The 25,447-nt window shown below is 41.9% G+C and overlaps 2 protein-coding genes and 1 long non-coding RNA gene across 5 annotated transcripts; 2 read left to right on the top strand and 1 right to left on the bottom strand.

The window, feature by feature from the left end:
* Positions 1-98: 98 nt before the first annotated feature.
* On the top strand, positions 99-3,253 carry traf3ip2a (TRAF3 interacting protein 2a). Of its 2 annotated transcripts, XM_049756091.2 has the most exons (11): positions 120-173; positions 242-302; positions 593-615; positions 700-1,092; positions 1,306-1,384; positions 1,454-1,629; positions 1,713-1,801; positions 1,878-1,946; positions 2,010-2,114; positions 2,453-2,527; positions 2,713-3,253. In XM_049756091.2, exons 3-11 carry the CDS (start codon positions 600-602, stop codon positions 2,857-2,859), a joined length of 1,149 nt encoding a protein of 382 aa, XP_049612048.1. In that variant the 5' UTR covers positions 120-173; positions 242-302; positions 593-599; the 3' UTR covers positions 2,860-3,253. The 2 variants fall into 2 exon arrangements, with proteins under 2 accessions (XP_049612049.1, XP_049612048.1); XM_049756092.2 differs by lacking the exon at positions 242-302 and having other exon boundaries at positions 99-173.
* Positions 2,974-5,051, bottom strand: LOC125989793 (uncharacterized). The gene is made up of 2 exons (XR_007488721.1): positions 4,903-5,051; positions 2,974-4,754 (listed from the first exon to the last, which is right to left on the bottom strand). It is a non-coding gene; the product is annotated as an uncharacterized lncRNA (long non-coding RNA).
* On the top strand, positions 4,750-25,447 carry rev3l (REV3 like, DNA directed polymerase zeta catalytic subunit). Of its 2 annotated transcripts, none has more exons than XM_049756088.2 (31): positions 4,750-5,209; positions 10,979-11,168; positions 11,283-11,357; positions 11,747-11,907; positions 12,083-12,218; positions 12,306-12,400; positions 12,489-12,593; positions 12,732-12,816; positions 13,308-13,441; positions 13,551-13,679; positions 13,831-14,062; positions 14,141-14,283; positions 14,387-17,762; positions 17,896-18,707; positions 18,790-18,875; positions 18,952-19,077; positions 19,225-19,417; positions 19,484-19,598; positions 19,683-19,798; positions 20,570-20,688; positions 20,806-20,924; positions 21,017-21,158; positions 21,283-21,527; positions 21,670-21,778; positions 22,405-22,611; positions 22,707-22,816; positions 22,901-23,153; positions 23,298-23,488; positions 23,894-24,140; positions 24,295-24,510; positions 24,579-25,447. In XM_049756088.2, exons 1-31 carry the CDS (start codon positions 5,071-5,073, stop codon positions 24,717-24,719), a joined length of 8,547 nt encoding a protein of 2,848 aa, XP_049612045.1. In that variant the 5' UTR covers positions 4,750-5,070; the 3' UTR covers positions 24,720-25,447. The 2 variants fall into 2 exon arrangements, with proteins under 2 accessions (XP_049612045.1, XP_049612046.1); XM_049756089.2 differs by having other exon boundaries at positions 19,487-19,598.

Genomic DNA, 25,447 nt, shown 5'->3' on the forward strand with positions numbered 1-25,447 from the left:
AACTGTGTGCTGCTTTTAGAATCACCTTTCTATTTAAAGGTAGGTTGGGCATGACGTCATCGTAGCCTTGCTCTGATTGGCTGTTGAAGGCGCGGGGGCGGGCAGTAAAAACATTTCCTGTTTGTGTGAGAACAGGTTAAACCTGTGGTTAAGGGCGAAGCACTTCCAGAAAGGTGTGATGTTTCTTATTCTTCATTTCAATATTTTTAAGCTTCATTTAACTTATTAAACTTTTATTTAGATTTTACTTGGAAGAAGCTACCTGTCAGGTGTTTCCGAGCACTGGTGTTGACTTTGTACTGGTGAGCAAATATTGTTGTTATGCATAACTCAGCCCAGATTAAAGGCACGGTAAATGTTGTAAAATTAACAGTAAATATATAATTTTTTTTATCGAGTCTGTAGCACATCTTAATCCTTTGTCCTGTTATTCAACAAAAAAAAAAGGAAACAAAAATGTAATTGGAAACAGCCTTAGCATGAATGTTTCACTTTCCCCCCCTCCTTTAATAAACAAACTTTTGCTGAGGTCGATCAATGTTTATTTCTATTCAAGTTTTTTTTTATTTTTAATTGTGCCGTTTCTTTGCAGCAACCACATGGCCACTTCAAAAAGTAAGAAAGATATTTAACCAAATATTCAGCACCAATCACACTAGTGAATTGAACTGTCTTTTTATTTTTTTTGTGCTTCTTTAGGCCTTTGGACCCATCGGAGCATTCCTATCGAGGTGGATGAAAGCATGCCACCCTCCAGCCTTGACTTCGACTGCCAGAAGTTTAGTGGACCAGAGAACAATAGAAGCTGGGAGCAGACTGAAGAACTGGACATCCATGTCAAGCGAGAGAGACTTCTTCATCATTATTTCCAGAGTGAATTAAAAAATTCACCTACCTCTGGCCAGGGCGCCTCTGTTTGGCCTCAAAAACAAGGAGAAAATAACCATTGTGGTTTTATGGAACCTCAAAACAGGCTTGATTGTTCATTGGATGATGGAGATGGTTTGGAGCAACCTCTCCCACTCATGTCTAATGTCAACGCTGGCCACTATGTCCCGTCACGCTTCCAAGCAGCACTGATTCCTGGCCAATGTACGTTTTTTTTCCTTTCTATTTAATATTGCCCCACTGGAAATGTCTGTAAAAACACATTGCAGTTCTTCACAAAATTTAATCAAAAATATAAGCTGTTTGTTATTAGAGGGAAAAAAAATTACAAAATTGCTTCTCAAATGAAAATTGTTCAAATTTTTATTTACAGTCTCGTCAGCTTGTAATTGAGTGTCTACTATTCTGTCTTTGCAGGCCTCAGTCCAAAGCAGGAGAATTGTCTTGGACGCGATTTGTGTCCACACCAAAGGGCTCGACCCTTTGAACGAACATGGTATTGAGCATCACTCATTTCTGTATTATTTTACTGCAACTCTCATTTCTGAATTATTTTTTTCTACAGTAACCATCCAGGAAACCGAATGCAATATCACAATATTCCAAATCCCCGTCAAGTACAACCTGGGGCAGCCCCTAAAGATGTTATGTGTGAGGTCAGTTTAGATTATCGTCTTCAAGCAGATCCGCTACCAGCTACGAGGGAGATCAGGAAGACTGTCACTCTCCCTGATGAATATAGTAAGTAACACTTAGTAAATGTATTTGTTGTATTTACTTGTGTGGCTGGATGGAAGTTTGCAATTGTCTTTTTGTGTTTTTAGGGAATGTTTTCATCACCTATTCAGTGGACACAGCTGAAGAAATGACTGGTTTTGTTAAATTTCTAACAAGTCAGGGCTTCAAACCGGCTGTAGGCTCCAAACTCTCGTCACAATCGTCCCTTCTCAAATGCTATATACACACCTCCACTGTTTATTTATTTATAGATTGACATATTTGATACTCCGGCCATACGGATGGGCTTCACCAGATGGATGGACAGATTTTTGAATGATGTAAGTCCTGGATTTGTAGAGTAAAATTAAAGATGCCATCAATTGATCATGCAAATTTTACAGAAATCCGTCCTCATCATTGTGGCAATCAGCCCCAAGTACAAGGAGGATGTAGAAGGGGATAATGATGATGAGCACGGGCTACATACCAAGTATATCCACAATCAGGTGAGCTTCCACAAGTGCAGCATTGGCACATGTTTGCTGATTTTTAAAAAAAAAAAAATTATGTGTACAATATTTGGTTCTCTTGAGTGCCTGCCAAACCATCAAGTGTTAAATGGTCTATCTAGGGCAGGGATGCTCATCTGATGGTCCATTACATTATTTATTTGTGTATTTATTTATGTATTAATTTGTTTTTTTTAATTTATTTACAAACCCAGAAAATGTTTCATAGTGCTCAGCTCCCCGAGAAAATGCGATTTAAGCAATAAAATGATCAAGAATGAAATATTTTAGAGCACATATTTTTATTTATTTGATTTTTTTTGCTGTTGGTGCAGATCCAGAATGAATTCATCCAACAAGGCTGCCTGAATTTCAGACTTATACCAGTGTTATTTTGCAATGCAACGAAGGTGAGTAAAACATGACAAATAAATAAATAAATAAATAAATAAATAAATAAATAAATAAATGCCCAAACAACATTATAACCCTAATCATGTTGTCATGATAATGTGCTGAACTCCTTGCACCAATGTGAAAGTTGTTGATGTATTTAATTGTGATTTCTCCCTCCCTTGTTTTGTTTTGGGGACAGAGACACGTCCCCAGTTGGCTTCAGAACACGAGGATCTACAGGTGGCCCCTCGACATGCAGGACCTTCTGTTACGCCTGCTTAGGGAGGAGCGTTACATCATTCCACAGCCAGAAGCATCCCTCACTCTCACAATTCGTCCACTCTGAAAGAAATGACACACAAAGAAGAGAATTTGACATTTCAAATGATTGTGTCCACATAGCTATTTGATTTACTATCTACACTGACATAATATTTGCAGTTTATTTAATTTTGAACAATTCTGCCTGCATGGCCATGTTTGAAATGAGAATAGATAATTCCGTATCAAGAACAGAAGCGTGGATACCGGAATATTTAAATGCACGTTAGGTCACAATGTGAATAACTATATTTACCACAAGGTGGCAGTATATTACAAATAATTCAAACAACCCAGCACCACTTGGATTTAAAACAGAAAAAAAGTAAGGCGTAATGGCATTTATGTTTTATTTACCAATATTTACTGTGTTATGATACCAACAATTTTTGTAGGACAATACAATTATTTCAAATAAAGCTTGGGTTGTCATTCATTCCAACGAGAGGCCTAACAATAAAAAATAAAGAATAAAGGACTGATTTATTGAAATTCTAGTGACTAGAATTTCAATAAATCAGTCCTTACAAGTTCAAATTTAGCTTGAGAGAAGTCCAGGCCAACCAGTCTGTTTCCTTAACCTAACTAAAAATGTTTTGTTCACTTTAAGTGCTGTGTTTCACCCGCTTTATCAGATCCTGAATGAGGCCACTTCCTGCCAACACCAGGCCTGCCAAAGCCAATAAATCCAGCTTTTATTGTTCCACAAATACCTGCCACTCGTCTCAGCGTTATCTACCGAGTCCAAAGCAGCCAGGAACTCACAGATGTGTTTTCATAAACAGCAATAAAATATAATTACCTCCAAGACCTATCTTCAAATCGTATTTTCTACCGCTGTCATTTAGAGGACATGGCTGTTTTAGTTGTCATAGCAATTTCAACTTTTTATAAAAGGTGTTCTTTATATAGGCTTAAGTCACTGCCTGAGATGCTGTTTATTTGTTCACCACAAAATTGTTTACTATAAAACACAGGTGTCAAAGTCAAGGCCCGGGGGCCAGATACGGCCCGCTACATCATTTTATGTGGCCCGCGAAGACAAATTGTGCATCAAATTCGTGTGTCATTACTAGAATTGCAAATTGTCTTCACTTTTAAAAATATATGTATATTTTTTTAAATATTTGACCAGTTTTTACTCGTTATTTGTCCGTTTGTTTTGTAGCTTTTACTGTATATAATATGAGGTGCTCATACATTTATTTGGCCCTCCAAAAGAAACTATGACTACAATGCGGCCCTGATGGTTTGATACCCCTGCTATAAAAGAAATAACCACAGTTCGATGGGACTAACTACACCTTGGGCCTCTTAACTTTTTTTTAAAATTTTTTTTACTAGAAGTAACATTTCAGTTGTATAATAACCTGCAATGTTAACTAATGAAATTGTGTAAGGTCAGTAGAGTTTTGCCTCACACATTATTGCATAGAAATACAGTAGAGGGCAGTACTGTCGTGGAAAAAGGTCAGTACTAAGTAGTAGTCTGTCATGAGCAAGACTCGTTCTTGAATTGATTCGTCTTACAAGTGAGGACAAAGACTACACTCGTATGTTGGACGATTCAGCACACTAGCAGGACATCGAATGAATCTTAAAGGAGTCCAAAAACACTATTCCAACATACTTCGTAAGACAGGCTTAGCAAGACAACACTCCTTCAAAATAAGCGATTTAAGGTGTTGTTTTCATGGCATCAAATAGCGCACCTATATTTTATTTTGAAATTCTTTGCCGGAACTTGTACGCGACTGCAATATAACTTGCCCCAGTCGGACACTTCTCAGTAGTCGCCTCATAAGGAAGTGTGGGCCTGGAGGGAGCGCCAATGGAGGGGGCTGTCGGCTTTGGCTAGTCCCAACTCGTGGTTTGGGGAAAGACGCCGCATACCGGAAGGCCAGGGGTACGTCTTCCTGGCTGAAAACAAAAACACCATGCACTGTTAAAAATCACGAGACAGTCGCCGAGCAACATGGAGCCGACAGCGAAGGAGAGTCGTTGTTTGCTGTAGCTCCACTGCTGCAGTATAATTGTGGATTATTAGAACGCGTCGGTGACGCGGAACCTTTTGTTCGTTTTCTTTCCAACCGGGCGTCCCCTGCGCTTCGTCGTTTCGGAGTGACAGCACCCGGGCCGGCTTTTCTCAACTGGTAGTCGAGTATTTCTTCCCAAATGGACTCATAGCAATTGTTTTTTCATCTATTTTGCTTGGTGTGAAGCGGCTAAAGCAGTCATGTTTGCCGTGCGCATCGTCACCGCAGACTACTACCTGGCAAGTCCAATAAAAAACCTGGACGTGTGTTATTCCGAGTTCAGGGAAAGCGACGTGAAGAAGGTGCCAGTGGTGCGGATATTTGGAGCAACGCCCGCAGGTAAGTCAATTATTTGTCAGCCTTTTGTCAAAGAAACCACAGTACCGCATTCTCTTTACACCACGCGGAACGAGTCGTGGATCTTGCGCGGGCGGTCTGTTGCACACGCGCTTCCCCACGGGACCGAAAACAACAAAACCAACGGGAGTCTGTGCAGCTACAATATTACAAGATGACATGCCAGTGTAGGTCATTTAAGTGTGGTTACACGTTATTGTAAAGCGTGGAGCACCATTGCTAACCCACGCCTGCAGCGGAGAGACCCTCCTCCCTTCCCCCTTTACACCAGACGGTTTTATGGAGGCTCCCACAGCCCCATCATGGCGTGGCGTTGGCGAGCACCTTAGCTCCCAGGGCTCGACGGTATTCTTTTATTTTAGGACCTGACAATGCTTTGACGTTTTCATTTCCGTTGTATGCTAGCTAAAAACACAGCGGAGACCAGAGGAAACATTGCTTGAAATAAGTAAATACACGCACACAAATCTCTGTGTATGCACGTACATCGATTAATCGATTTATTGGATGGGGGGAAAAAAGTTCGAATCTGCTGCAGAAAAGAAATTATTCGGTTTGGTGCATAACATATTGAAAAATGGGCACCCATGAATATCACAAATGTAGGTATAATTGACAGACTGAAATGCATTGGAGGGAAAAATAAAAATCAAACTCCAAAAATTCCCCCAGAAAAACCTAATGAACTGAATACAAGGAGAACATGTGGAGAAACCTGACACCCCTTAAAAAAAAGGCCCAAATTATTTTTAAACAATCACCAATTTTTGCATAAAATCCTAAATATTTTGCATCATAAGTCCAAAACCCTTGTGCAGAACTTTAAAAACAGCCCGTAAGGAGTATTGTAACGTGCATACTGAATAAAGGTTGGAGGAACTAATTGAATTCAGTGACTTGCATTTACAGTACATGCTGTTCTCTTGAACTAGACTTTCCCACACACACATGCTCTGCAGTACACAAAGTTATTTATGTGGTCTCAAATTGAAGTACTCTGTACTCATGTTACACATTTAATACATGTAAACGTTTTCTAATGTTACTCAACTCCAGCTGTATCCCATCTGTAACACTGCCTTAACCCACTTTGCAATTCCACCCTTTTCTTTTCAACACATGAAATACCCTGGCCGCGGCAGGCGCTACATTTCAGCTTATTGTCACCATGGCAACAACCTGAGTGGAGGCACACAAATGATTCGGAGCTGCTGCGTTTAGAGCCTGAAATGATTCTGTTTGCACACTGACCTTTTTATTTTTACTGTCGATTTTTAAATCAAGAAAATCAGGCGCAGCTTTATTGCTTCCTCTGCGTGCCACTCTGACTCAGCCTAACTTGTATTCCATAATGTGACGCGTTTAAAAGATGGGCGCCAGACTCATGAGATGATTAAAGGCTTTCACTGATTAAACCTATACAGTCCCACCACACACGTTTAAACATGTCACAGTTGTTTTTGCTGTTTTGAATCAGTTGGAGCAACACATCTGTATACCGCGTGATCCCCATGTCAACAGTGTTTTTCTTTTTTTTTCTCTCTTTTTTTAATAGTTTTTTATTATTTATTTATTATTTTATTGTTATTCATATTTATTTATTTATTATTATTATTATTATTGTTTTTTATTAAAATAGTCTGGAATGCAACGACTTTTATTATTTATTTTTTATTTATTTATTATTTTATTATTATTTATTTCTTTTTTAGTATTTATTATTATTATTGTTTTTTTATTCAAATAGTCTGGAATGCAACGACTTTATGTTCCTCTGCAGTATTTCTCCGTTTCCTTTTTTTCTGGAGCCCCGTCGCTGAGATTTTCAACACTTAAGCTTTTATTTTTATGTTAACATTTATGTCATCTGTGCTCTCTCGCTGGTGCATCTGCTCTGCAGCACGTGGCTTTGGCTCCAATCCCAGACCTCATACTCCATGTCCTTCCATGACCTAAGCTGTGAACACTCCCTCCACCAGTCAATCAGCTTTGTGTAATTCAATGCCTGCTTCCTGTGTTTTTTTTTTCCCCCCCCTTCTCTCTCTTTTTTTTTTCTAGCATCAAGTGTGTGGCCAGTCTGAGCATGCTGTGTACACACACACTTGTATCTAAAATGAATCTGAAAAAGTAAATATCCGCCTCTCCTCACAAGCTGACGTATTTGACTTTTTGGATCGCTTTGTGTCTTGTTTGGTTGAGATAGACAAACTCTCCTAACTTCTGATATCAGGAGGAGGCACCCTGTTTTGGTTACTCAAACGTGCAAGACAAGAGAGAGCGAGGTAATGAATGACCAGCAGAGAGAGGAATGAAGTGGTGGGCCCCTTTCACCCCAGGTTTAGTTCTCCCCAGGGGAACCTTTTAATACCATCTAAAGGAATTCCTCATGGATCCAGTAATAGGATAATAGGAAGTTTCAAAAAGACTCCCTTGCTCATTAGGATGGACATTGTCCCCCCCCCATCCCCCCTTAACAGTTGTTTCTTCTGGTTCATTAACATTCTCTAAATACTCCACTTGTATGAAATTATTTGTTGATAGCACATGGTTTTGAGGAGATAGAATTTTAAACCTGGTTTAGAATTACCGTAACATATTGCTGGTTTCAAGGCAGATCAAGAACTGGAACATAAATAGAATGAAGGATTTAAAAAAGCTTGAATCACTGATTTGAAAAGCTGTTTGTTTTCCAGGGATGATCCGGTGTAAATATTTTTCGATTATAAATAGATAAGAGCCATTCATAGACTCGTCTTCCAGCACATCCTCATTGTCTCCAAATATGGTCACGTGTTTTCGTTTAAAATAAACAACACTGCACAGCCAAACTGGTGTCCACTTTTGGTCCGAGACTGCAGTGCAGATCTCTTTTGATCAATTTTTAATTCCGTTGCAGCATACAGTCAGTGTGAGGCTCATTACAAGATTGGAGGGGAAGGGGGATTCTTGTTACTAAAAATAGCACAGCTCTTGTGTGTTTCTGTTTTTGCATTCAGTTCAGCTTGCAGCTTAAAAGTCCCTCCTTACTTTTTGATTGTTTTCTCCTGCGTTAATGACGCAGTGTCCCCGGAATGGTCTATCCTGCTGCTTTAAAGCAAAATATTTACAACTAGGGAATATTTTGACCTTTATTGTCACCCTCTCATCCTCCTCTGCAGTTTGCATCCCCCCCACCATCATCACTGCTGCATTCAACTCAACAGGGCTTTCTAATCCTCAATATTAAGTGCTTTTTAAGGCCCACCCACTCGTTAGCCTTAACATTCAGATGGCAAATCATTAGCCAGGGTAAATCTAGGTAGGGGTGCAAATGAACCGGATAGAATTCTTTTGTTCCTTTCAGCTTTCCAGCTCAATGCTTGCATGGCATCATTTTTTAATTGATTTTAAATTATGTCCATTCTAGTAGGCTCAAAATAGCCTGGGCCAAAAGTCTTTTTAGCCCGTATGTAGCCGTCTTTTCAATAACACTGAAAAAACTCGTTTTTGCTCTATGTACTTTAGTAAATTTGTGTTGCAGGGATACATGCCATCCCTTTTCTGCCCTATCTAATTTAAACTTAAATTTAAACTCGTGCATCAAAGAACTAAGTATTTTGAAAAACACTGTACAGTACTTCGAATTGTTCTGCTTCAGAATTTGATGCCGTACAGCTAAAAATTCCCCACCATCTGCATGTCTTCAAGAAAATTGGACGGGACGTTTGGAGCTGCTCTGTACACTCACACTTTCCTGCTTGTGATTGTCTCTGTAATTTTGGGAATTGAGGTTTGTGCTCTGTGGGTATTGCTTGATATTTGACCAGGTTTCCATTGGTCACGGTGTGCTGTGCCGTTCTAAAATGTGGAATAATCCCGCTTGTCAAAAGCTTTACATGCTAACAAAATATTAAATTTGACATAAAACAAGCTGAGTTCCTGTATAGAATTTTATAGGTTAAGCCAGGGGTGTCAAACTCATTTTTTATCGCGGGCCACTTCCTCGTTATGCCTTCCATCAGAGGGCAGTATTTTATATTAAATATTTTCTTCAGTTATTGTTAAAATGACTGTAAAAAGGATTAACAAAATCATACAAAATCTCCACATTATTATACTTTACACATGCAAACAAAAAATTCTAGTATAGATTTTATTAAGAGTCATGGGAGTTGACGTGATTTTGATATATAGAATGACATGGCGGGCCGGATTTAGCCCCCCAGGCCTTGAGTTTGACACCTCTGCTTTAGCTTATGCTGTCATGTCTACCCTGCTTATCAACCGATCTTTGTGTGCTTAGCAACTCATAACAACTGAGCTAAATGTATCCCAGAAAGGAAAAACTGTACTAGTGGTTAGAGTGGCGATTCATCTGTCGCTGTTCCAATCCAAGCAGCCAGACACAAAGAAAACACACACGCACACACACTCAGACAGGCCAATGTAATTTGTGTAATAAAGTTAAGCGGTCTTGTGTGCTCACTCAAAGACCAATGGGATATTCCCATCCCATCTGGCTTCTCCAGGAGTTATTTAATTAGTGTAGGGCACGATTGAATCCTTTTAGGAGCGTGTGAATTGAAATGTCTTCTGATGTCTTTTCATAGACAAGCTTTCTTTTATACTGTACAGAATAAAATGAGTACTGTATTTTCCGGACTATAAGGCGCACCGGACTATAAGGCGCACCTTCAATGAAGGGCCCATTTTAAAACTTTGTCCTTATATAAGGCGCACCGGACTATAAGGCGCACCATTAATGCATCATGTCAGATTTTTAATCCAAATCAAATCATTCTCCATTTGATCTTTTTTATTTCAACTTCAGATGCGACAAATTACTTTATAATCACAAAATAATGATCCATAGTCTTTTTGATTCATGATTCATAGTCTTCAGCGGGCCACTTATGATTGATTTCATGACACAATGCTTCGGGCCACTTTAAATTTAGGAATTTGGTCCATATATAAGGCGCACTGTTGGCTTTTGAGAAAATTTTAGGTTTTTAGGTGCGCCTTATAGTCCGGAAAATACGGTACTATTTTGCTTTTTCATGGTTTACCGTGTGCTATTTTTACTGTGTTGTTGTTGCCTGGTGTTGACGCTTGTGGCGTTCTTGGCATGCAAGTTTTCTGTGCATGCGGGAAAATTACTTAATTTGTACGTGCGATCAAATTAGTCAGATGTAGTAGGTATTAATTTGGATTTTGGGCACTAGGACCTGCTGTTTAAATCTAGCCACAGAAGAACACTGCAGGCTGACTGCAACACAGCTCACCCCAGATGACTCCTCAGAAATTTTTGTAAGGGGGTCATGTTCTGAATCCCATAGCTCAGTTCTCTCTCACTACCAACTGACATCCCTTCTTCCTCAATTCTTTATCGGAGATATGGTGGAAATGTGGCTTAATCATATTTCTTTCTGCATGCGGTTTGATTAAAATATGTCAAACCCAAGGCCCGGGGGCCAGATACGGCCCCCCACATCATTTTATGTGGCCCCGCAATGACAGACTTTGCTTCATTACTAAAATTGCAAATTGTCTTCACATTTTTAAAAATAGAGATATTGCTAGCATTTTTTATTAGCTGGACACAATTTTGAAGTCAGGGAAAATCCTGATGCCAGTTTCAATGATCAACTCCAGGAGACACCTAATTGTGGGGAGCATTTATGATACAGAGATTTTTTTAATTAATCAACTGACGTTTAACCTAATGCTTGATATTAATCACCCAATGTTGATCATTTCATCACATTGCAGGTCAGAAGACATGTCTCCACCTTCATGGAGTGTTCCCATACATCTATATTCCATACGATGGTCATGGACAGAAACCGGAACAATACCTGCGTCTGGTGGCCTTCAGCATTGACAGAGCGCTCAACGTTGCCATGGGAAACCCTGCTTCCGAAGTCCAGCATATCTTCAAGGTGGTGATGGTTTCTGGCATGTAAGTACTCAAGTGCCTCTGTTCACCTGTCCCTAATAATACGGTCAACTAGAATCCATAAATGCTGCAGATCCTTAAAGAGGAATAATATATTTGGAATATGCTGCCTTCCAGGCCTTTCTATGGATATCATTCCAAGGAGAAGCACTTTATGAAGATATATTTGTACAATCCTCAGATGGTGAAAAGGTAAGATTGCAGGCCATGTGGAAAGTGAATAGCATTTATAAGCGTTGGGAATTGCATCAATTACCAAGGAGCAGCTCATCAATTGCTGAGTGCAAATTGTAACTATTTGGAATCTGCGCTACGATATATGAGCTCAAATATTCCATCCAATCATTTGTGAAGGGTTGAGATGCATTATGCCAGTATTAAAAAAATAAATAAAAAAAAAACAGTGCTGCACTTCCAGATTCACACATTTGCAGATTTAATTTATTTATTAATTTATCTATTTATTTTAATTTAACAGTAAATTTATTTATTTATTCCTTCATTTATTTATTTATGTATTTATTTATTTGTTTATTTATTGATTGATTGATTGATTTATTTGTGCTGTGAATTTCCGGCAGGGTCTGTGAGTTGTTGCAAAGCGGTGCAGTGATGAACAAGATTTACCAGCCCCACGAAGGCCACATCCCATACCTGCTGCAGCTTTTTATCGACTACAACCTATATGGCATGAACCTGGTCAATCTTGCAGCAGTTAAGTTCCGCGGGCGCAAAAACAAAGGTACGAAACAAGGGTCAAGATCTCTGTGTGCGGCCATTTTTTTCAAACCTACTCATCTCATTGTCTCAAATAATTTTCTATAGTCAGGGATTTGGCTGTGCTCAAAATTAAACAGAATCATATCCAAACTTGTTAAATCAGTCAGCACTCTGATTAACCCCGAACAAACTTTCAGAGGATGTGCTGCCAAACCCAGACCAGCAGACCCCCATCACTAAATCCAGTCCCTGGAAGAGCCCGTGTTCATCCAAACTCAACGACAGCACCCTTGGGGGCACCTTTGTCCGCTGGGAGGAGAATGCCATTCCCTGGTGAGATTTTAAATCTGTTTTGGAACCGCCATGTGTTTGAGACCCATCAAAATTGATTTCAGGATTTTACATTCTGTTTCTCTGCAGCTCCTTAGTCCTGGATGAGGTGGAGAGGCAGAGCACCTGTGAGCTTGAAGTTGACGCTGTTGCCGTAGATGTCCTCAACCGTCTCGAGATTGACAGTAAGGATGCTGAGGAAAATCAAAGTGTTCTTTGTCAGTAAAATGGCCTAAAGGTTAGATGTAGCTTACATTGCTGTCGTTTGTTCAGATCAAGTCGGAAGGAACCCCGGCCTACAAGCAATCTGGGAGGATGAGAAGCAACGAAGGAGAGAGAAGAACAAGGACTCACAGATTGAAACTCCAGAGTCGCAAGGTCAGCAAATGAAATGTGCAAATGTGTTACAAAATAAAACTGTTAATTATTTTGTTAGCAATTGACAAATGTGGATTTTTGTTTGTTATTAAGAATGTCAACTCTGGAAAGTTGAAATAGTTTTTCCCTGTTTTCTAGAACGTGCATTTGTCACTTCAACTGAGAGTGAGCAAATCTTCATGAGAAGGTTAAAGGAGATTCTGAAGGACAATGAGTCTGATGTGTAAGTTGCCGTCTTCTTCGGCTCGAAACCTCAACAGTCCCAGTGATTTTTTATCGGATAACTATAGTTAGGAATTTATAATTGTGACACAAAATAAGAAGAAAAATAATAGAGCAATAAACAGCCGTGATTTTTGGAATTCACAGAGCTATGTGGTCCATGCTTGAACTACAAAACCTTGTGTGCCTTCATAGCAGAAAATGTTAATCACTGCAATCATCTCAACACTTGACAGACTTCCTCCCTTGACAATTTTAAAAGTCATTAAACAGACTAATTATGTGACAGCGGCACAATGCACTAATTCTCGGGAGTCCTTTCCTCTCGCCGGTGTATAGTATTGTAGTTTTGCCAATACATGATTTTTTTTTCACGCTGCAATTTTTTCAGATTTAGTTGCCGTAGTGTCGATTTTTAGTCAGCTTTTTAAACCCAGCTTGACTTTATTGATTTTTTTTTTCTTCATTATACCTATAATCCTTTCTATTCAGAACACCGGCTTCCCCTGTTAGTGATGGCGAGGCTTTCAGTGATCTCACCGTGCATTCCTCATTCCATTTGACACCAGAGGAGGTGCAGTGTACACCTGCTTCAGCTGTGGAGGTGCACAGGGACTCTGAGCCAGGTCAAGATAAAATAATTTTTTTTTAAATAAAATTGACCATGAAAGAAAGTCACAAGCTCAGCTTCTCCTGTTCTGAGATGCTAACTGTGATTTTTATCTGTTTTCCTAGAATCTGTCAGAAGGAGCGGTCAAATCCCAGAGGAGGCTGTTGTTGATGAGGAGGCCATTTTATGTCTACTGGAGAACAGTCAGAGCTTCCTACAGGCCTCTCAGACATCCAGCCACTCACCTTTATTAGGTACGTGAAGAAGACACAGATTCCCCCCAAAGTAATATATACTTGATTTAATATTTTATTATGAAAGGTTTCCACATATTTCAAATACGAACATCTTTGCGAAAGGAGTTGCTTGACCATAATTCATGTAATGTTTCTGTTTTCTGTGCAGACAGCAGCCAAGACCGTGCCGTGATTGATTTGCTGGCAGGTTTAGCGGATGACTGCAGGACTCCTGGTCTGCACACGTCACAGTCCCAGTCCCTTCCGAGTACCAAAAACTGTCACTACAACAGTGACGACGAGGAGGCGAGACCAGAGTTAGACAAGGAAGAGGCGCAGCTCAGTGTGACAATGTCACAACGCTGGGACAGCGAGCCCCTTGAAAGCTCATCTTTACAAAGGTCTGTTTTTGCATTGACACCATCTGTAAATGTTTGTCCACGTCAGTGCCGATTAATCGGTAGTTCTGGTATGTGCAGGTCTGGTGTCAAGGAGGCACAGGACAACTTCAGCGATGAGCATCAGGAATCGTCCGATGACGACATGGAGTGGAGCGCTAATAATTCTTTATTTGCTCATTTGTCCATCCCCCAGTTTGATGGGGCAGCAGATGAGAGCAGCGGTATGTTTGTTTCGGGGTCTACTGTGTAAAATATAATTGTATTAATTAGCTGCGATAGGCTCCAGCATGAGTGACTTCTTCTATTTTTTGTGTTCGTTCCTAGATTCGTCCTTAACGGACAGTGGCTCCAGAACCCAGTCATCCCTTGTAGTCACAGAGAAGATTATAATGACAGGAACTCGTATCCCAGGCGAAAGTATCCACCTTGAACCCCCATCCTCAGCCAAGATCTTTCTGGAGTGCAAACACTCCGAGCACAGCCCAGTTCATGTTTTGGACAAGGAGCAACCACACTTTCAGTCGAAGAGCAGTCAGGAGAGCATTAGTGAATGTTCAACAGGCTTAAAAGTGAATAAAAAAATTCCCTACATCCCACCCGTCAAACATCCCATTCTCTGTAAAACAATCAGCCAACCGGACGTATCTGCCACCTGCGTTGAAAAAGAGGACATTCACCCTTTGTACAACTATGACAAGAAAGCATCTTTAGATGATCTTGAAAGTTTTCAATCCAACACTAATAAGGTCACCAAAAGACGAAAGGGCATCAAAAACGTGGAAACAAACCGTCTGTCCATACTTCAGAACCACAGGGCGTTTTCCCTCTGCTATTCCGAGTTGAGAAACTGCTCAACCAAGACGGACCTTGACCTAAGCCAATTGGATCGACATAGCCCCCTCCTGAGAAACATCTCCTCAGCACCTCCAACTCTTGAAAATGAAACATTTTTTAACCCTCAGGAGGGGGAGATGAGTAAAGATAGCGAAGAGGGAGATGTCGGTGAGCTCAAAATCAGGTACGAGGACTATCAGGAAAACAAAACGGAAAAGACGATCGTAGCGCAACAGGAAGCACACTACAAGTTCTTCCCCAGTGTAATTCTCTCCAACTGCCTAAACCGAAAGAAACCTTTCACCAAAAAGATGCCCAATTCATGCAGCAAAGTAGAACAAGCCCAGAATCGTAGATCCAGGCTAAAACTAAATAAGAAAAGATTATCGGGGCCAAGCAACAAATTAAACATGGAGGAAAGCTCCACCCCTGACAGCCAGGTTAGCATCGGTTGTACCTCGGTCACACCTGATCGTCCGGGAATCGGGGATACCGAAATGCTAGTTTGTGAGGACAATTCAGTGAAGCCAGAATCCATTTTACATGAGCCGATTATTGGAGAAAATTCACTCGCCATTGCTCCTAGTTTCTCAGAAGAAGCTAAAGACACCTCAGAAGACACTTTAAGCCTCCTGCAAGATTTAGCTACTAAAGTAACTTGTACAAAAGCTTCATCCCTGCCTGGTAGTAAATACACTCTGAGGACCAAACGAAAAATGCTTTATGACAGCGATGGCGAATACTCAGGTGGTACACGGTCTAAAAACGTAGCACCTGGAAAAGAACGCCTCAAAGGTTGCGGTATCCGCAGTGGGCAGGAGATCAAATCCCAGAAGCGACGCAAGAAAGAACCCCCGGTTATCATCAAGTACATTATTATCAATAGATTTAAAGGAGAGAAAAACATGCTGGTGAAAATGTGCAAAGTCAATGCAGAGGAGAAGAGAGTAACACTGACAAAAGACAAGTTGGAGCAATACGATCAATTAGCCCCCTTAAAGAATTTCTGGCCAAAATTGCCGGAATCGACTGCAATTGAGTTTCCCGTCCCCGAGTCAAAGACAAAAAAACAATATAAGCGAAAGTCTAAAGTCAACCCGGCGAATAAAAAAACAGGCGATAGCGTCTCTAAACTTGGACCGGGGGAAAGGATGAAAAGGATCAAGAGCTGTGAAAAACGTCACACTGATGGTATGTTTGAATTAGGCTCTCTTTCTGATCGACCTCAAAGTCCTACAGATTCAAAACCACCTCAACCTTGGTCTCCAACAGACCCTCTTCGAACTTCAAAACAACTCAAAAACACGCTCAATGATCCCTGTCTTAGTTTTGCACAACAAATGCCACAGTCCTCCACCAAAGTAGCAAAAAAGAGATGTACTCCGAAATCGACAGATGTTAAAAAGAAAGACAAGAATTCTGCCATTGAGCCTTCAGGGGAAGATCCAAAAAATCTAGAATCTTCCCAAAACGTCAAAGCTCCACCAAGACAAAGGAGGAAAGCAGCGGGTTCAGTTGAACCGATCAATCCATCCGAAAACAAGCCTAAACCTAGCCGATCGTACAAAAAAAAAGGCGTGAACCCGAAAAATCACGTCGCACAAGATGTTTTTCCAGATAATTCTAAAGCTAACCAGACGACAGTCCAGTCTGTTGAACCAAAGTTAGAAAACAATGAAGTTTCTATCATGGAGGCCAGTCAGAACATGGTACCACATGTGCAAATTGTGAAGGTAGAGCCTTCCATGGAGGAGTTCCAAATTTCAAAAGCCTCAATCTCTCAGACACCTTCCCTGGAAAATCCAAAACAGAATCTCTCTCAGACCCCATGCAGCTTGGCTGTCCTCAAGAAACTTTACCAAAAGAGTCAGCGTGGTCAAACAAAAAGTCAACCAGACGCTATCAACCCTTTAACCGCCGGACCTCACTCAGGAGCATCGCTTGATCCTGCCAAACCCAGAAAACCAACTCCAAGAAAACCCCGAGCTCCCAAATCGACCAACCCCAAAGATCCAAAACGAAGGATACAGAAAGGCAAATCAGACACCCAATCCAGCGTGTCAGAGGTCAGCTTGCTCTTCCCGTCCGACCCAGATATGGACAGTTGCAATTTAATCGAAGACAGCTTATCCCCGGAGCTCCCACCGAACTATTCATTTGATATCAACGCCATTGATCAGACGCAATTCTCCAGCCCGTACAGTGGCACTCAGTTCGTCCTGACAGATCAAATCTTACCAGTTAAGTTCTTGAGCGACGCCAGTCAAGAAGCTGTTTCTGCTCACGCATTGGCCTTTAAGAAACTACAACGACTGTCAGGTTACGGAGAGGAACTGAAGCAAGACTCCGAGTGGCACAAAGTGAAACCCGCCAGTCCTGACCTCTTTGACAGATCCGATCAAGGACCATCTCCATCCAACCACCTCACATTCATTGACTCTGACAAATTGCAGAACCGAGATTGTGACTTAGCGTCAATCAATGCCAACACCCTCAGCCCCTTTCAAGACTTTGACTGTGAAGGAAAAGATCTCCTATTTTCATCTTGCGAACCTGCCCTACCATTGTCTTTAAGCTCCGCATGCCTTGCCAGCAATGAAAGCTCTCCAACAGGCGATCTCCTGGAAGGCATTGACGTATTGACTTCCACCACACCGAGTAGCTCTCCTTGCTCAGTCAGCTCACTGTCTCAGGTGAGGGCAAGCCAGAGCCGTGGACCAGGGGGAGGAGCCAACATTCTGAAGCCCCTCATGTGCCCTCCGAGTAGGGAGGAGATCCTCAGCACTCTGCTGGATCTGGAGATATCAGAGGCCACCTTCCAGGAGCCCTTCTGCAGTGACCCCTCTGATGCTCCAGGAAAGCCAATGTGAGAATATATTAAAACAATTTCAAAGTTTTTCATAATATTTTTTTTTTTTATCAAATTGAATTTAGTCATGCCTGTCAATATATTAAGTATTGGTTGTCTTCAACTAATTGTGCTCGTCTTTCCCCCTTAGGGAGGTTGGTGGTCGTAAGCTAGCGGTGGAAACCAGACTAGTCAAGGAGTTGAAGGAATTCAGTGGAGAATTGTCTTTAGAGGGCCTGCATTTCTGGAAAACTGCCTTTTCAGCCATGACTCATTATACCGCTGCCCCAATGCCGTCTGAGCCTGCCCAGGGAGCACAACCAGGTAAAGGTCAGGCTGTGACTGACCCGGAGAAGCAAGTCCTCCTTGTGCCCTGCAAAATGCCGCCAAGCCGGGAACGTGTGCAATTGTGGTTGGAAGCCAGGAAGCAGTATGAGACGTTACAAAAAGGGATAAGACACGCAGAGTTGCTAAAGAAGGCGACTGTCGAGTCAGCTGCTCCCGGCTGCTCCACTTCAAACGTCAACTTGTGTGGGAAACCTCGCCTCAGAACTTCAAGGAGAAGAAAGGGCAACCTGTCACTAAAATTGCCCCCCACAAAGAATCCAATCGACTCTCGAGAAATGAGTCCAATATCAGATGAAGGTTCTATCCAGCTTGAAGAAGATGATGAAAGAGCAGAGGATGATGAAGCCAGCTCTCCAGACACCTTTGAATTGCCTTCATGGCAGGAGCCCAGGAACAGCTTAGCCACTGATGAGTTCAACCAAAAAAGGCAGAGTGAAATTTCTCCCGAAGCCCTCTCGCCTGGATTCTCCTTGGAAAGAGTGAGTGGAAATCACAGTGTCGCTAACAAAGAAGAAATGAGCAATCATGATCTTCAGAGCACACCTTTATTAAAGAAGCATCTGAAAAAAAGCACTGAACATCTGGAACCTGTGTGCAGCACCCCCATATCTAAAGGTAAGATGCCATTTTCTGGATAATTTCCTTTTTTTTTTTTTTTCCTCCGCTCATTGGTACTTCTTTGACATTCCCATTGTAGAAGACCCTGTTGCTACGAGAATACAGCATAGGAGGGGAAGCCAAGCAGAGCCACTGAGAAGAGTCTTACTTAACACACAGCTAAAGGTAAAACCAAACTTTTAAAACTTGTAATTTCCCAAAAAAAATGGACTCTCTCCTTGTGTTCAAACGTCTCGCACAGAACCATTTTGCTGCTTTGAATACTCCAAAGAGAGACAATTCTCAGATCGAAGGTCCCAGCATAGCCAACTCGTACGGCTTCAAAGTCAGCCTGCAAAACCTAAAGGATGCAAAAGCTCTGCATGAGGTGAGAATTGTCTTCTTGCCACCCACACATAAAAGTTTTTATGGCTATCCCGGTGACGTTGCGGGATTTCATCCGAGTCCACAAATTATAAATATGCATACTGCATATAAAATATGGTCTGAAGAATGAATTGTTATTTTGTGTCAGGTCCAGCACCTCACACTAATGAGTATGGAGCTTCATGCACGAACCCGACGTGACCTCGAAGCTGACCCGGAGTTTGACCCCATATGTGCCTTATTCTACTGCCTGACTTCTGACGCTCCTTTGCCGAATGTAGACTGCGCCCAATTGACAGGTGCAATTGTGGTGCATAAAGACCACGAGAGTTGTGACCAAGGTAAAAATTCATTGTTTGATTCTTGTCAAAAGTTGTTTCGTGATGAATCGGTTTGATTAAACTCAGCAGGCCACAGTAAAACAGCGCCCCTGCTGGTCAGGTCAGGTGTCTCTGGGCTGCAGGTGAAGTACGCCACAGATGAGAATATGCTGTTTCAAGAAATGGTTGCCATCATGAGAAGGTTTGGGACCTAATGTGATTATGGAATACTGTATTCATGTGTTGAAATCCTTATTTGGAAAGTTATTTTACTGTGTTTTTGTAGGTTTGACCCAGATATCCTCTTTGGATACGAGGTGCAGATGCACTCATGGGGCTACCTTCTCCAACGAGCTGCGGTTGTTGGAGTAGACCTCTGTCAACAGCTATCACGTGTGCCAGGTAAGACTGATGATGGAATTACAATATAATTCTAGGGGGAAAAAATATTCTGACTTTACACCGGTAAAGTTTATTATTATTATTATTACCGTATTGGCCCGAATATAAGACCACCCTGATTATAAAACGACCCCCTCTTTTTCAAGAGTTTGAAAAAAGACTTTTTGAACACCAAATTTAATTTTTATACAGAAAATGATTATAACAATATATTTGAGAGGAAAAGCATGTTATTTTACCGCATTCAAATCATTCAAAAACTGTATCACATCTTAATATCTGAACCTTTAAATATGTAAACTAAAGTGCAATCCCATTTGTAAATGAATGGCTTCTGGTTTTTCCATTTTCGGTTATCTCTTCTCTTATTTTCTTCTCTTTTTTTTTGTACCACTATTTTTATTCATCGTGCTACCGGTATTTTTATTCTTCGTGACAGGGGTTCGCCTTGGCCTGGGGAGTTAAGTTCAGCATTCGCTTTAAAGATACCTGGCGCCATCTAGCGTTGTGAATGGGTATAATGTCCAGACCCCAAATTTAAGACCACCCCCACTTTTCCAGTCTTATTTCAATGCAAAAACACCGTCTTATAATCGGGCCAATACGGTATTTTTTTTTTTTTTTCATAGCCAAGCTACATATCTCTCTGCAACTATGTTTTAAGACGTATATAAAGATGAGTCATAGTCTGTGGTTTTGTGTCATAGCTCCCAAGCTGAAAGGAAAGCAGACGGTAATTGGTTGCCTGTCTGGCTCCGTGTGTGTCCTCAGGTGACTCAAGAGACAACCGCTTTGCTGCAGAAAGGGATGAATATGGAGCAGACACAATGACTGAGATCAACATCGTTGGACGAATTGTCCTCAATTTATGGAGGGTGATGAAAACAGAGGTGGGTGTCCTGACATGACCCCCCCCCACGTCTTCCCCCCCTGCTTTCATCTCAAACTTTAATTCGGGGTTTGATCTTATGCATATTTTTTTTGCCCGGGGTTCCTCCCACTTCCAGGTGACGCTGAATAACTACACTTACGAGAATGTGGCCTTTCATGTGCTCCATCAGCGCTTCCCCTTATACAGCCCCCGCACTTTGTCTGACTGGTTTGATCACAACACTGACCTCTACAGGTATGTTTTCAAAATTGCACACAGCTTTTATACTGTACATGCCACAATATATATAATTTTGGCCCAATAACGCTGTTGGGTATTCGTGTTAGGTGGAAGATGGTAGACCATTACGTGAGCCGAGTGCATGGCACTATGCAACTACTTCTGCAGCACGACATCATCGGCAGAACCAGCGAGCTGGCCAGACTGTTTGGGATCCAGTTCTTCCACGTTCTTACTCGAGGGTCACAGGTTTGTGTTACATTGTTGCATGATCTCTATAAATTCTGAATTGTCTATAGTTAGCGAATCTTCCATCCATCCATCAAAATGAGATGGATAAACACATTTAGAATTTTTTTTTTTGTCTATGCAGTACCGTGTTGAGTCCATGATGTTGCGTTTGGCCAAGCCCCTCAACTATATCCCAGTAACACCAAGCATCCAGCAGCGAGCTCAGCAGAGGGCGCCTCAGTGTCTCCCCCTAATAATGGAGCCAGAGTCTCGCTTTTACAGTAACTCAGTGATTGTCCTGGACTTCCAGTCGCTCTATCCCTCCATCGTCATCGCATACAATTACTGCTACTCCACTTGCCTGGGCCACGTGGACGACTTGGGAACGTAAGAACCAGACAGAAGCACACATAAGATGCTTTCATCATGTCCTCAATAGCTGAGGAGTTAAGAAATGGGAATATTAGGAAATATTTGTATTTTGGGAAAGTTATGAAGCTGTATTTTTTCATTCATTTGTTGATTTCAGGACAGATGAGTTTAAGTTTGGCTGCACCTCTTTGCGGGTTTCCCCTGAACTCCTCTACCAGCTCCGAAATGATATCACTGTGTCACCCAATGGCATTGCCTTTGTCAAGGTACAGTAAAGTAGCAATATGTAACCATTTTAGAGTGACTTACAGGTGTATCTATAATTTTTATTTATTTTTTTTAATTTTTGACACTATCATTATTCAGGGGCAAATGCAATTTACCAACTACCGTATTTTCTGCACTATAAGGCGCACCGGATTATAAGGTGCACCTTCAATGAATGGCCCATTTTAAAACTTTGTCCATTTATAAGGCGCACCGGAATATAAGGCGCACCTTCAATGAATGGCCCATTTTAAAACTTTGTCCATATATAAGATATATACATTTGGCCCACGGGCCGGACTTTGGACACGCCTGCTGTAGTGGCTCAATATTGGTCTATGTATAAGGCGCACCTGATTATAAGGCGCACTGTCGGCTTTTGAGAAAATTGGAGGTTTTTAGGTGTAGATAGTGCGGAAAATACGGTATTCATTTCAGATTCAATTCTAGAAAGATGCAAAAGGCAAAACATTATTTTTTCACTGACTGCATCACCTGCAAATGTACCGTAATGTTAATAAAAAACATATTTGGCAAACTTTTTTTTTTAAATCAAGAACTGAAAATGTAATCAAAATGGGGCTTGCGTGAGTGCCTACTATTCTCATCTGTGTTGTCTGTGCAGTCCTCGGTGCGCAAAGGTGTCCTTCCCAGCATGCTGGAGGAAATCCTCAACACACGTATCATGGTGAAGCAATCCATGAAAACTTACAAGCAGGAAAAAGCGCTAATGAAGCTGCTGCATGCCCGTCAGCTCGGACTCAAGCTCATCGCCAACGTCACCTTTGGCTACGCTGCCGCCAACTATTCTGGACGCATGCCCAGCGTTGAGGTGAACCACTAAAGAGTTCATAATATGAGGATGCGGACATTTTGCTAAACTGCTTTTGTAACAAAAATAATAAAAATAGATTCATGTGTGTTCAGGTGGGTGACAGCATAGTCCATAAAGCACGAGAAACTTTGGAGAGAGCCATCAAGATGGTCAATGACACAAAAAAGTGGGGAGCACGTGTTGTGTATGGAGACACTGACAGGTATTTTTATTTTTTTTTTTTTAGTAACGTGAGCTAGCCTTTTTGACAAAGACTGAAAATAACAAGATGCTTCCTGTTGTGCAGCATGTTCGTTTTGTTGAAAGGCGCCACCAAAGAGCAGGCCTTTAAGATTGGCGATGAGATCGCCGAGGCAGTGACTGCAACCAACCCAAAGCCAGTCAAGCTCAAATTTGAGAAGGTCTACCTGCCCTGCGTGCTCCAGACAAAGAAGCGCTATGTGGGCTACATGTACGAGAGCCTGGACCAGAAGGAGCCGGTGTTTGATGCCAAAGGAATTGAAACGGTGCGACGTGATGGCTGCCCTGCTGTTTCCAAGGTAACGGGAAAACCAGCCCTACACATCATGCACTAATCCAGCAAAGTGTTTGTTCATTCTCAGCTCTTAATTTTCATATTTTGTGTTCATCATTGTTTCATTTTGAACTCTTCATGAAAATAATCCCTTTTGTGTCCTGTTCAGATTCTGGAACGTTCTATCAAGCTGCTTTTTGAGACACGGGACATCAGCCAGGTGAAGCAGTTTGTTCAGCGCCAGTGTATGAAGGTTCTAGACGGCCGGGCCAGCATGCAGGACCTAACCTTTGCAAAGGAATATCGAGGCAGTGCCTCCTACCGACCTGGTGCCTGCGTACCTGCGTTGGAACTCACCAGGTGTGTGTAAATGAAATGAAACAAGCAATTCATAATGATTCAAGCTCTGTTATATGACTATTAAGCCTGGAGACCAAGATACACCTTGTTGTCTCGTGCTGTTGCTCTGAATCCTCCTACTGCTCATTGTCTGGCCACACACAGTAGCCAATCCTGTTGCCTAGCAACGATGCTTTTAATGGCTGAGGATGTCAGGTTTCTAAGACTGGATTGACACTGCAGTGCTCAATCCTTTTTTTTTTTTTGTATCATGCTGTGTGCAAAACCAATCCATACTAATAATCAAGTATGCTTTGGAGCTTCAGTTGCATTTCAAGGAGGCTTGATTATGATTCTGCGTTAAGAAAATGAAAGTTGTTAGATACAGTAGTCGGTATGTGAAAAGGTTGACTGTCATTGGTCCAGGCGAATGATGGCCTACGACCGTCGCCTGGAGCCTCGCGTGGGCGAGCGCGTCCCCTACGTGATTGTCTACGGGATGCCCGGAATGCCGCTCATCCAGCTGGTCCGGCGGCCCCTGGAAGTGCTGCAAGACCCCGGCCTCCGCCTCAACGCCACCTATTACATCACCAAGCAGATCCTGCCTCCGCTAGGCCGCATGTTCCAGCTGATTGGCGTCGATGTGCTCAGCTGGTACCAGGAGCTTCCCAGAGTAAGACTGCTCGGAGAAAGCGGATCTTCCCGTTTCCTGTTCATCACAGAGCACAAAGGAGGGCGTTAAGAGCACAAAGTGCTGCTTTGTGGCAATTTCAAAGTACACACGCCCCCTGCAGGTCAATTTATTGAAAGGTTCTCTTTTTGTCCAGATTCAGAAGGCCTCGTGCTCTTCTGGTTTCGGCGGAGAGGACGTGGTCAGGAAGGGCACCATTTCACAGTATTTCACCACGCTGCACTGCCCCGTGTGTGACGAGCTGACCCAGCTGGGCGTGTGCGCGCGGTGCCGTGCGTCGCCGCAACGCGTGGTCGTCACCCTCCATCAAGACATAAGGCAGCAGGAGAGAGAACAGGAGCAGTTACTCAAGGTTAACTAAAAATCACGTGCATTTACGAGCGGAAAAAGTTCTAACCGCCGTCATGTTTCGTCACGTAGATCTGCAAGAACTGCAGCGGCTGCGCCGAGCGCCAGGTCCCGTGCGTGTCGTTGGACTGTCCCGTCCTTTACAAGCTGAGTCGAGTGAGCAGGCAGCTCTCCAAGGCGCCGTACCTGCGACAGCTGCTCGACGACTTGTGATGGCCACCCGACCTCACGGCTCACTTGGTGCTAAAATGGCAGATTCGCCGCTATCATCTCAGTGTTCATTTTGAAACATTTCAATGGTGCTTCACCTGATAACCTTGTTGGGTTGTCATTGTGTCATTGTTAACTACTAACAGTATTTGTTATACAAGTACAGTATTGTCTGCTTTGAGCCTCCCTCATAGGGCATGTGTATGTCTTTATGATTATTTGTTCATTAAAGCTATCTTCAGCTCCTGAAAAAACAACTAAAGTGACAGTCACCCCAGTCACTGAGTCTGGTGTGGGTTGTCACAGCCACACATAATTGTGGCCTGTTTTAATAATAATTGGACTTTGGACTCCAGTTTAATGTACAGAAACCTTGTATGATTCATAAATACATTTTCACTATATCAGCATAAAACCAATTACGTCCCCAGCCGGAATGCTGTTTTTAAACATTCTATTGCGGGATGCCATTTTGATTGTATTCATGCTCATCAAGTGTGAAATTGTTTTTTTTAACTTGGGACTGGTGCAATACTGTGTTTTGATAATTTGTCTCTGTGCATTTCTGTGCTGTCATCCAAACATGTTAAGATCTGACTCTTGTTTGTAAAAATAAAAATGTTTTTCTTTACTTTTTTTTTTCTTTTAATGGATATTGCTGTGGGTTGAAATTGATATAATAAAAAGTCATTGTATTCAAATGTTTTTCTAAAATAAAAGGTTGGATCACA

Source organism: Syngnathus scovelli, chromosome 20, assembly GCF_024217435.2.
Source record: "Syngnathus scovelli strain Florida chromosome 20, RoL_Ssco_1.2, whole genome shotgun sequence".
Taxonomy (NCBI): domain Eukaryota; kingdom Metazoa; phylum Chordata; class Actinopteri; order Syngnathiformes; family Syngnathidae; genus Syngnathus; species Syngnathus scovelli.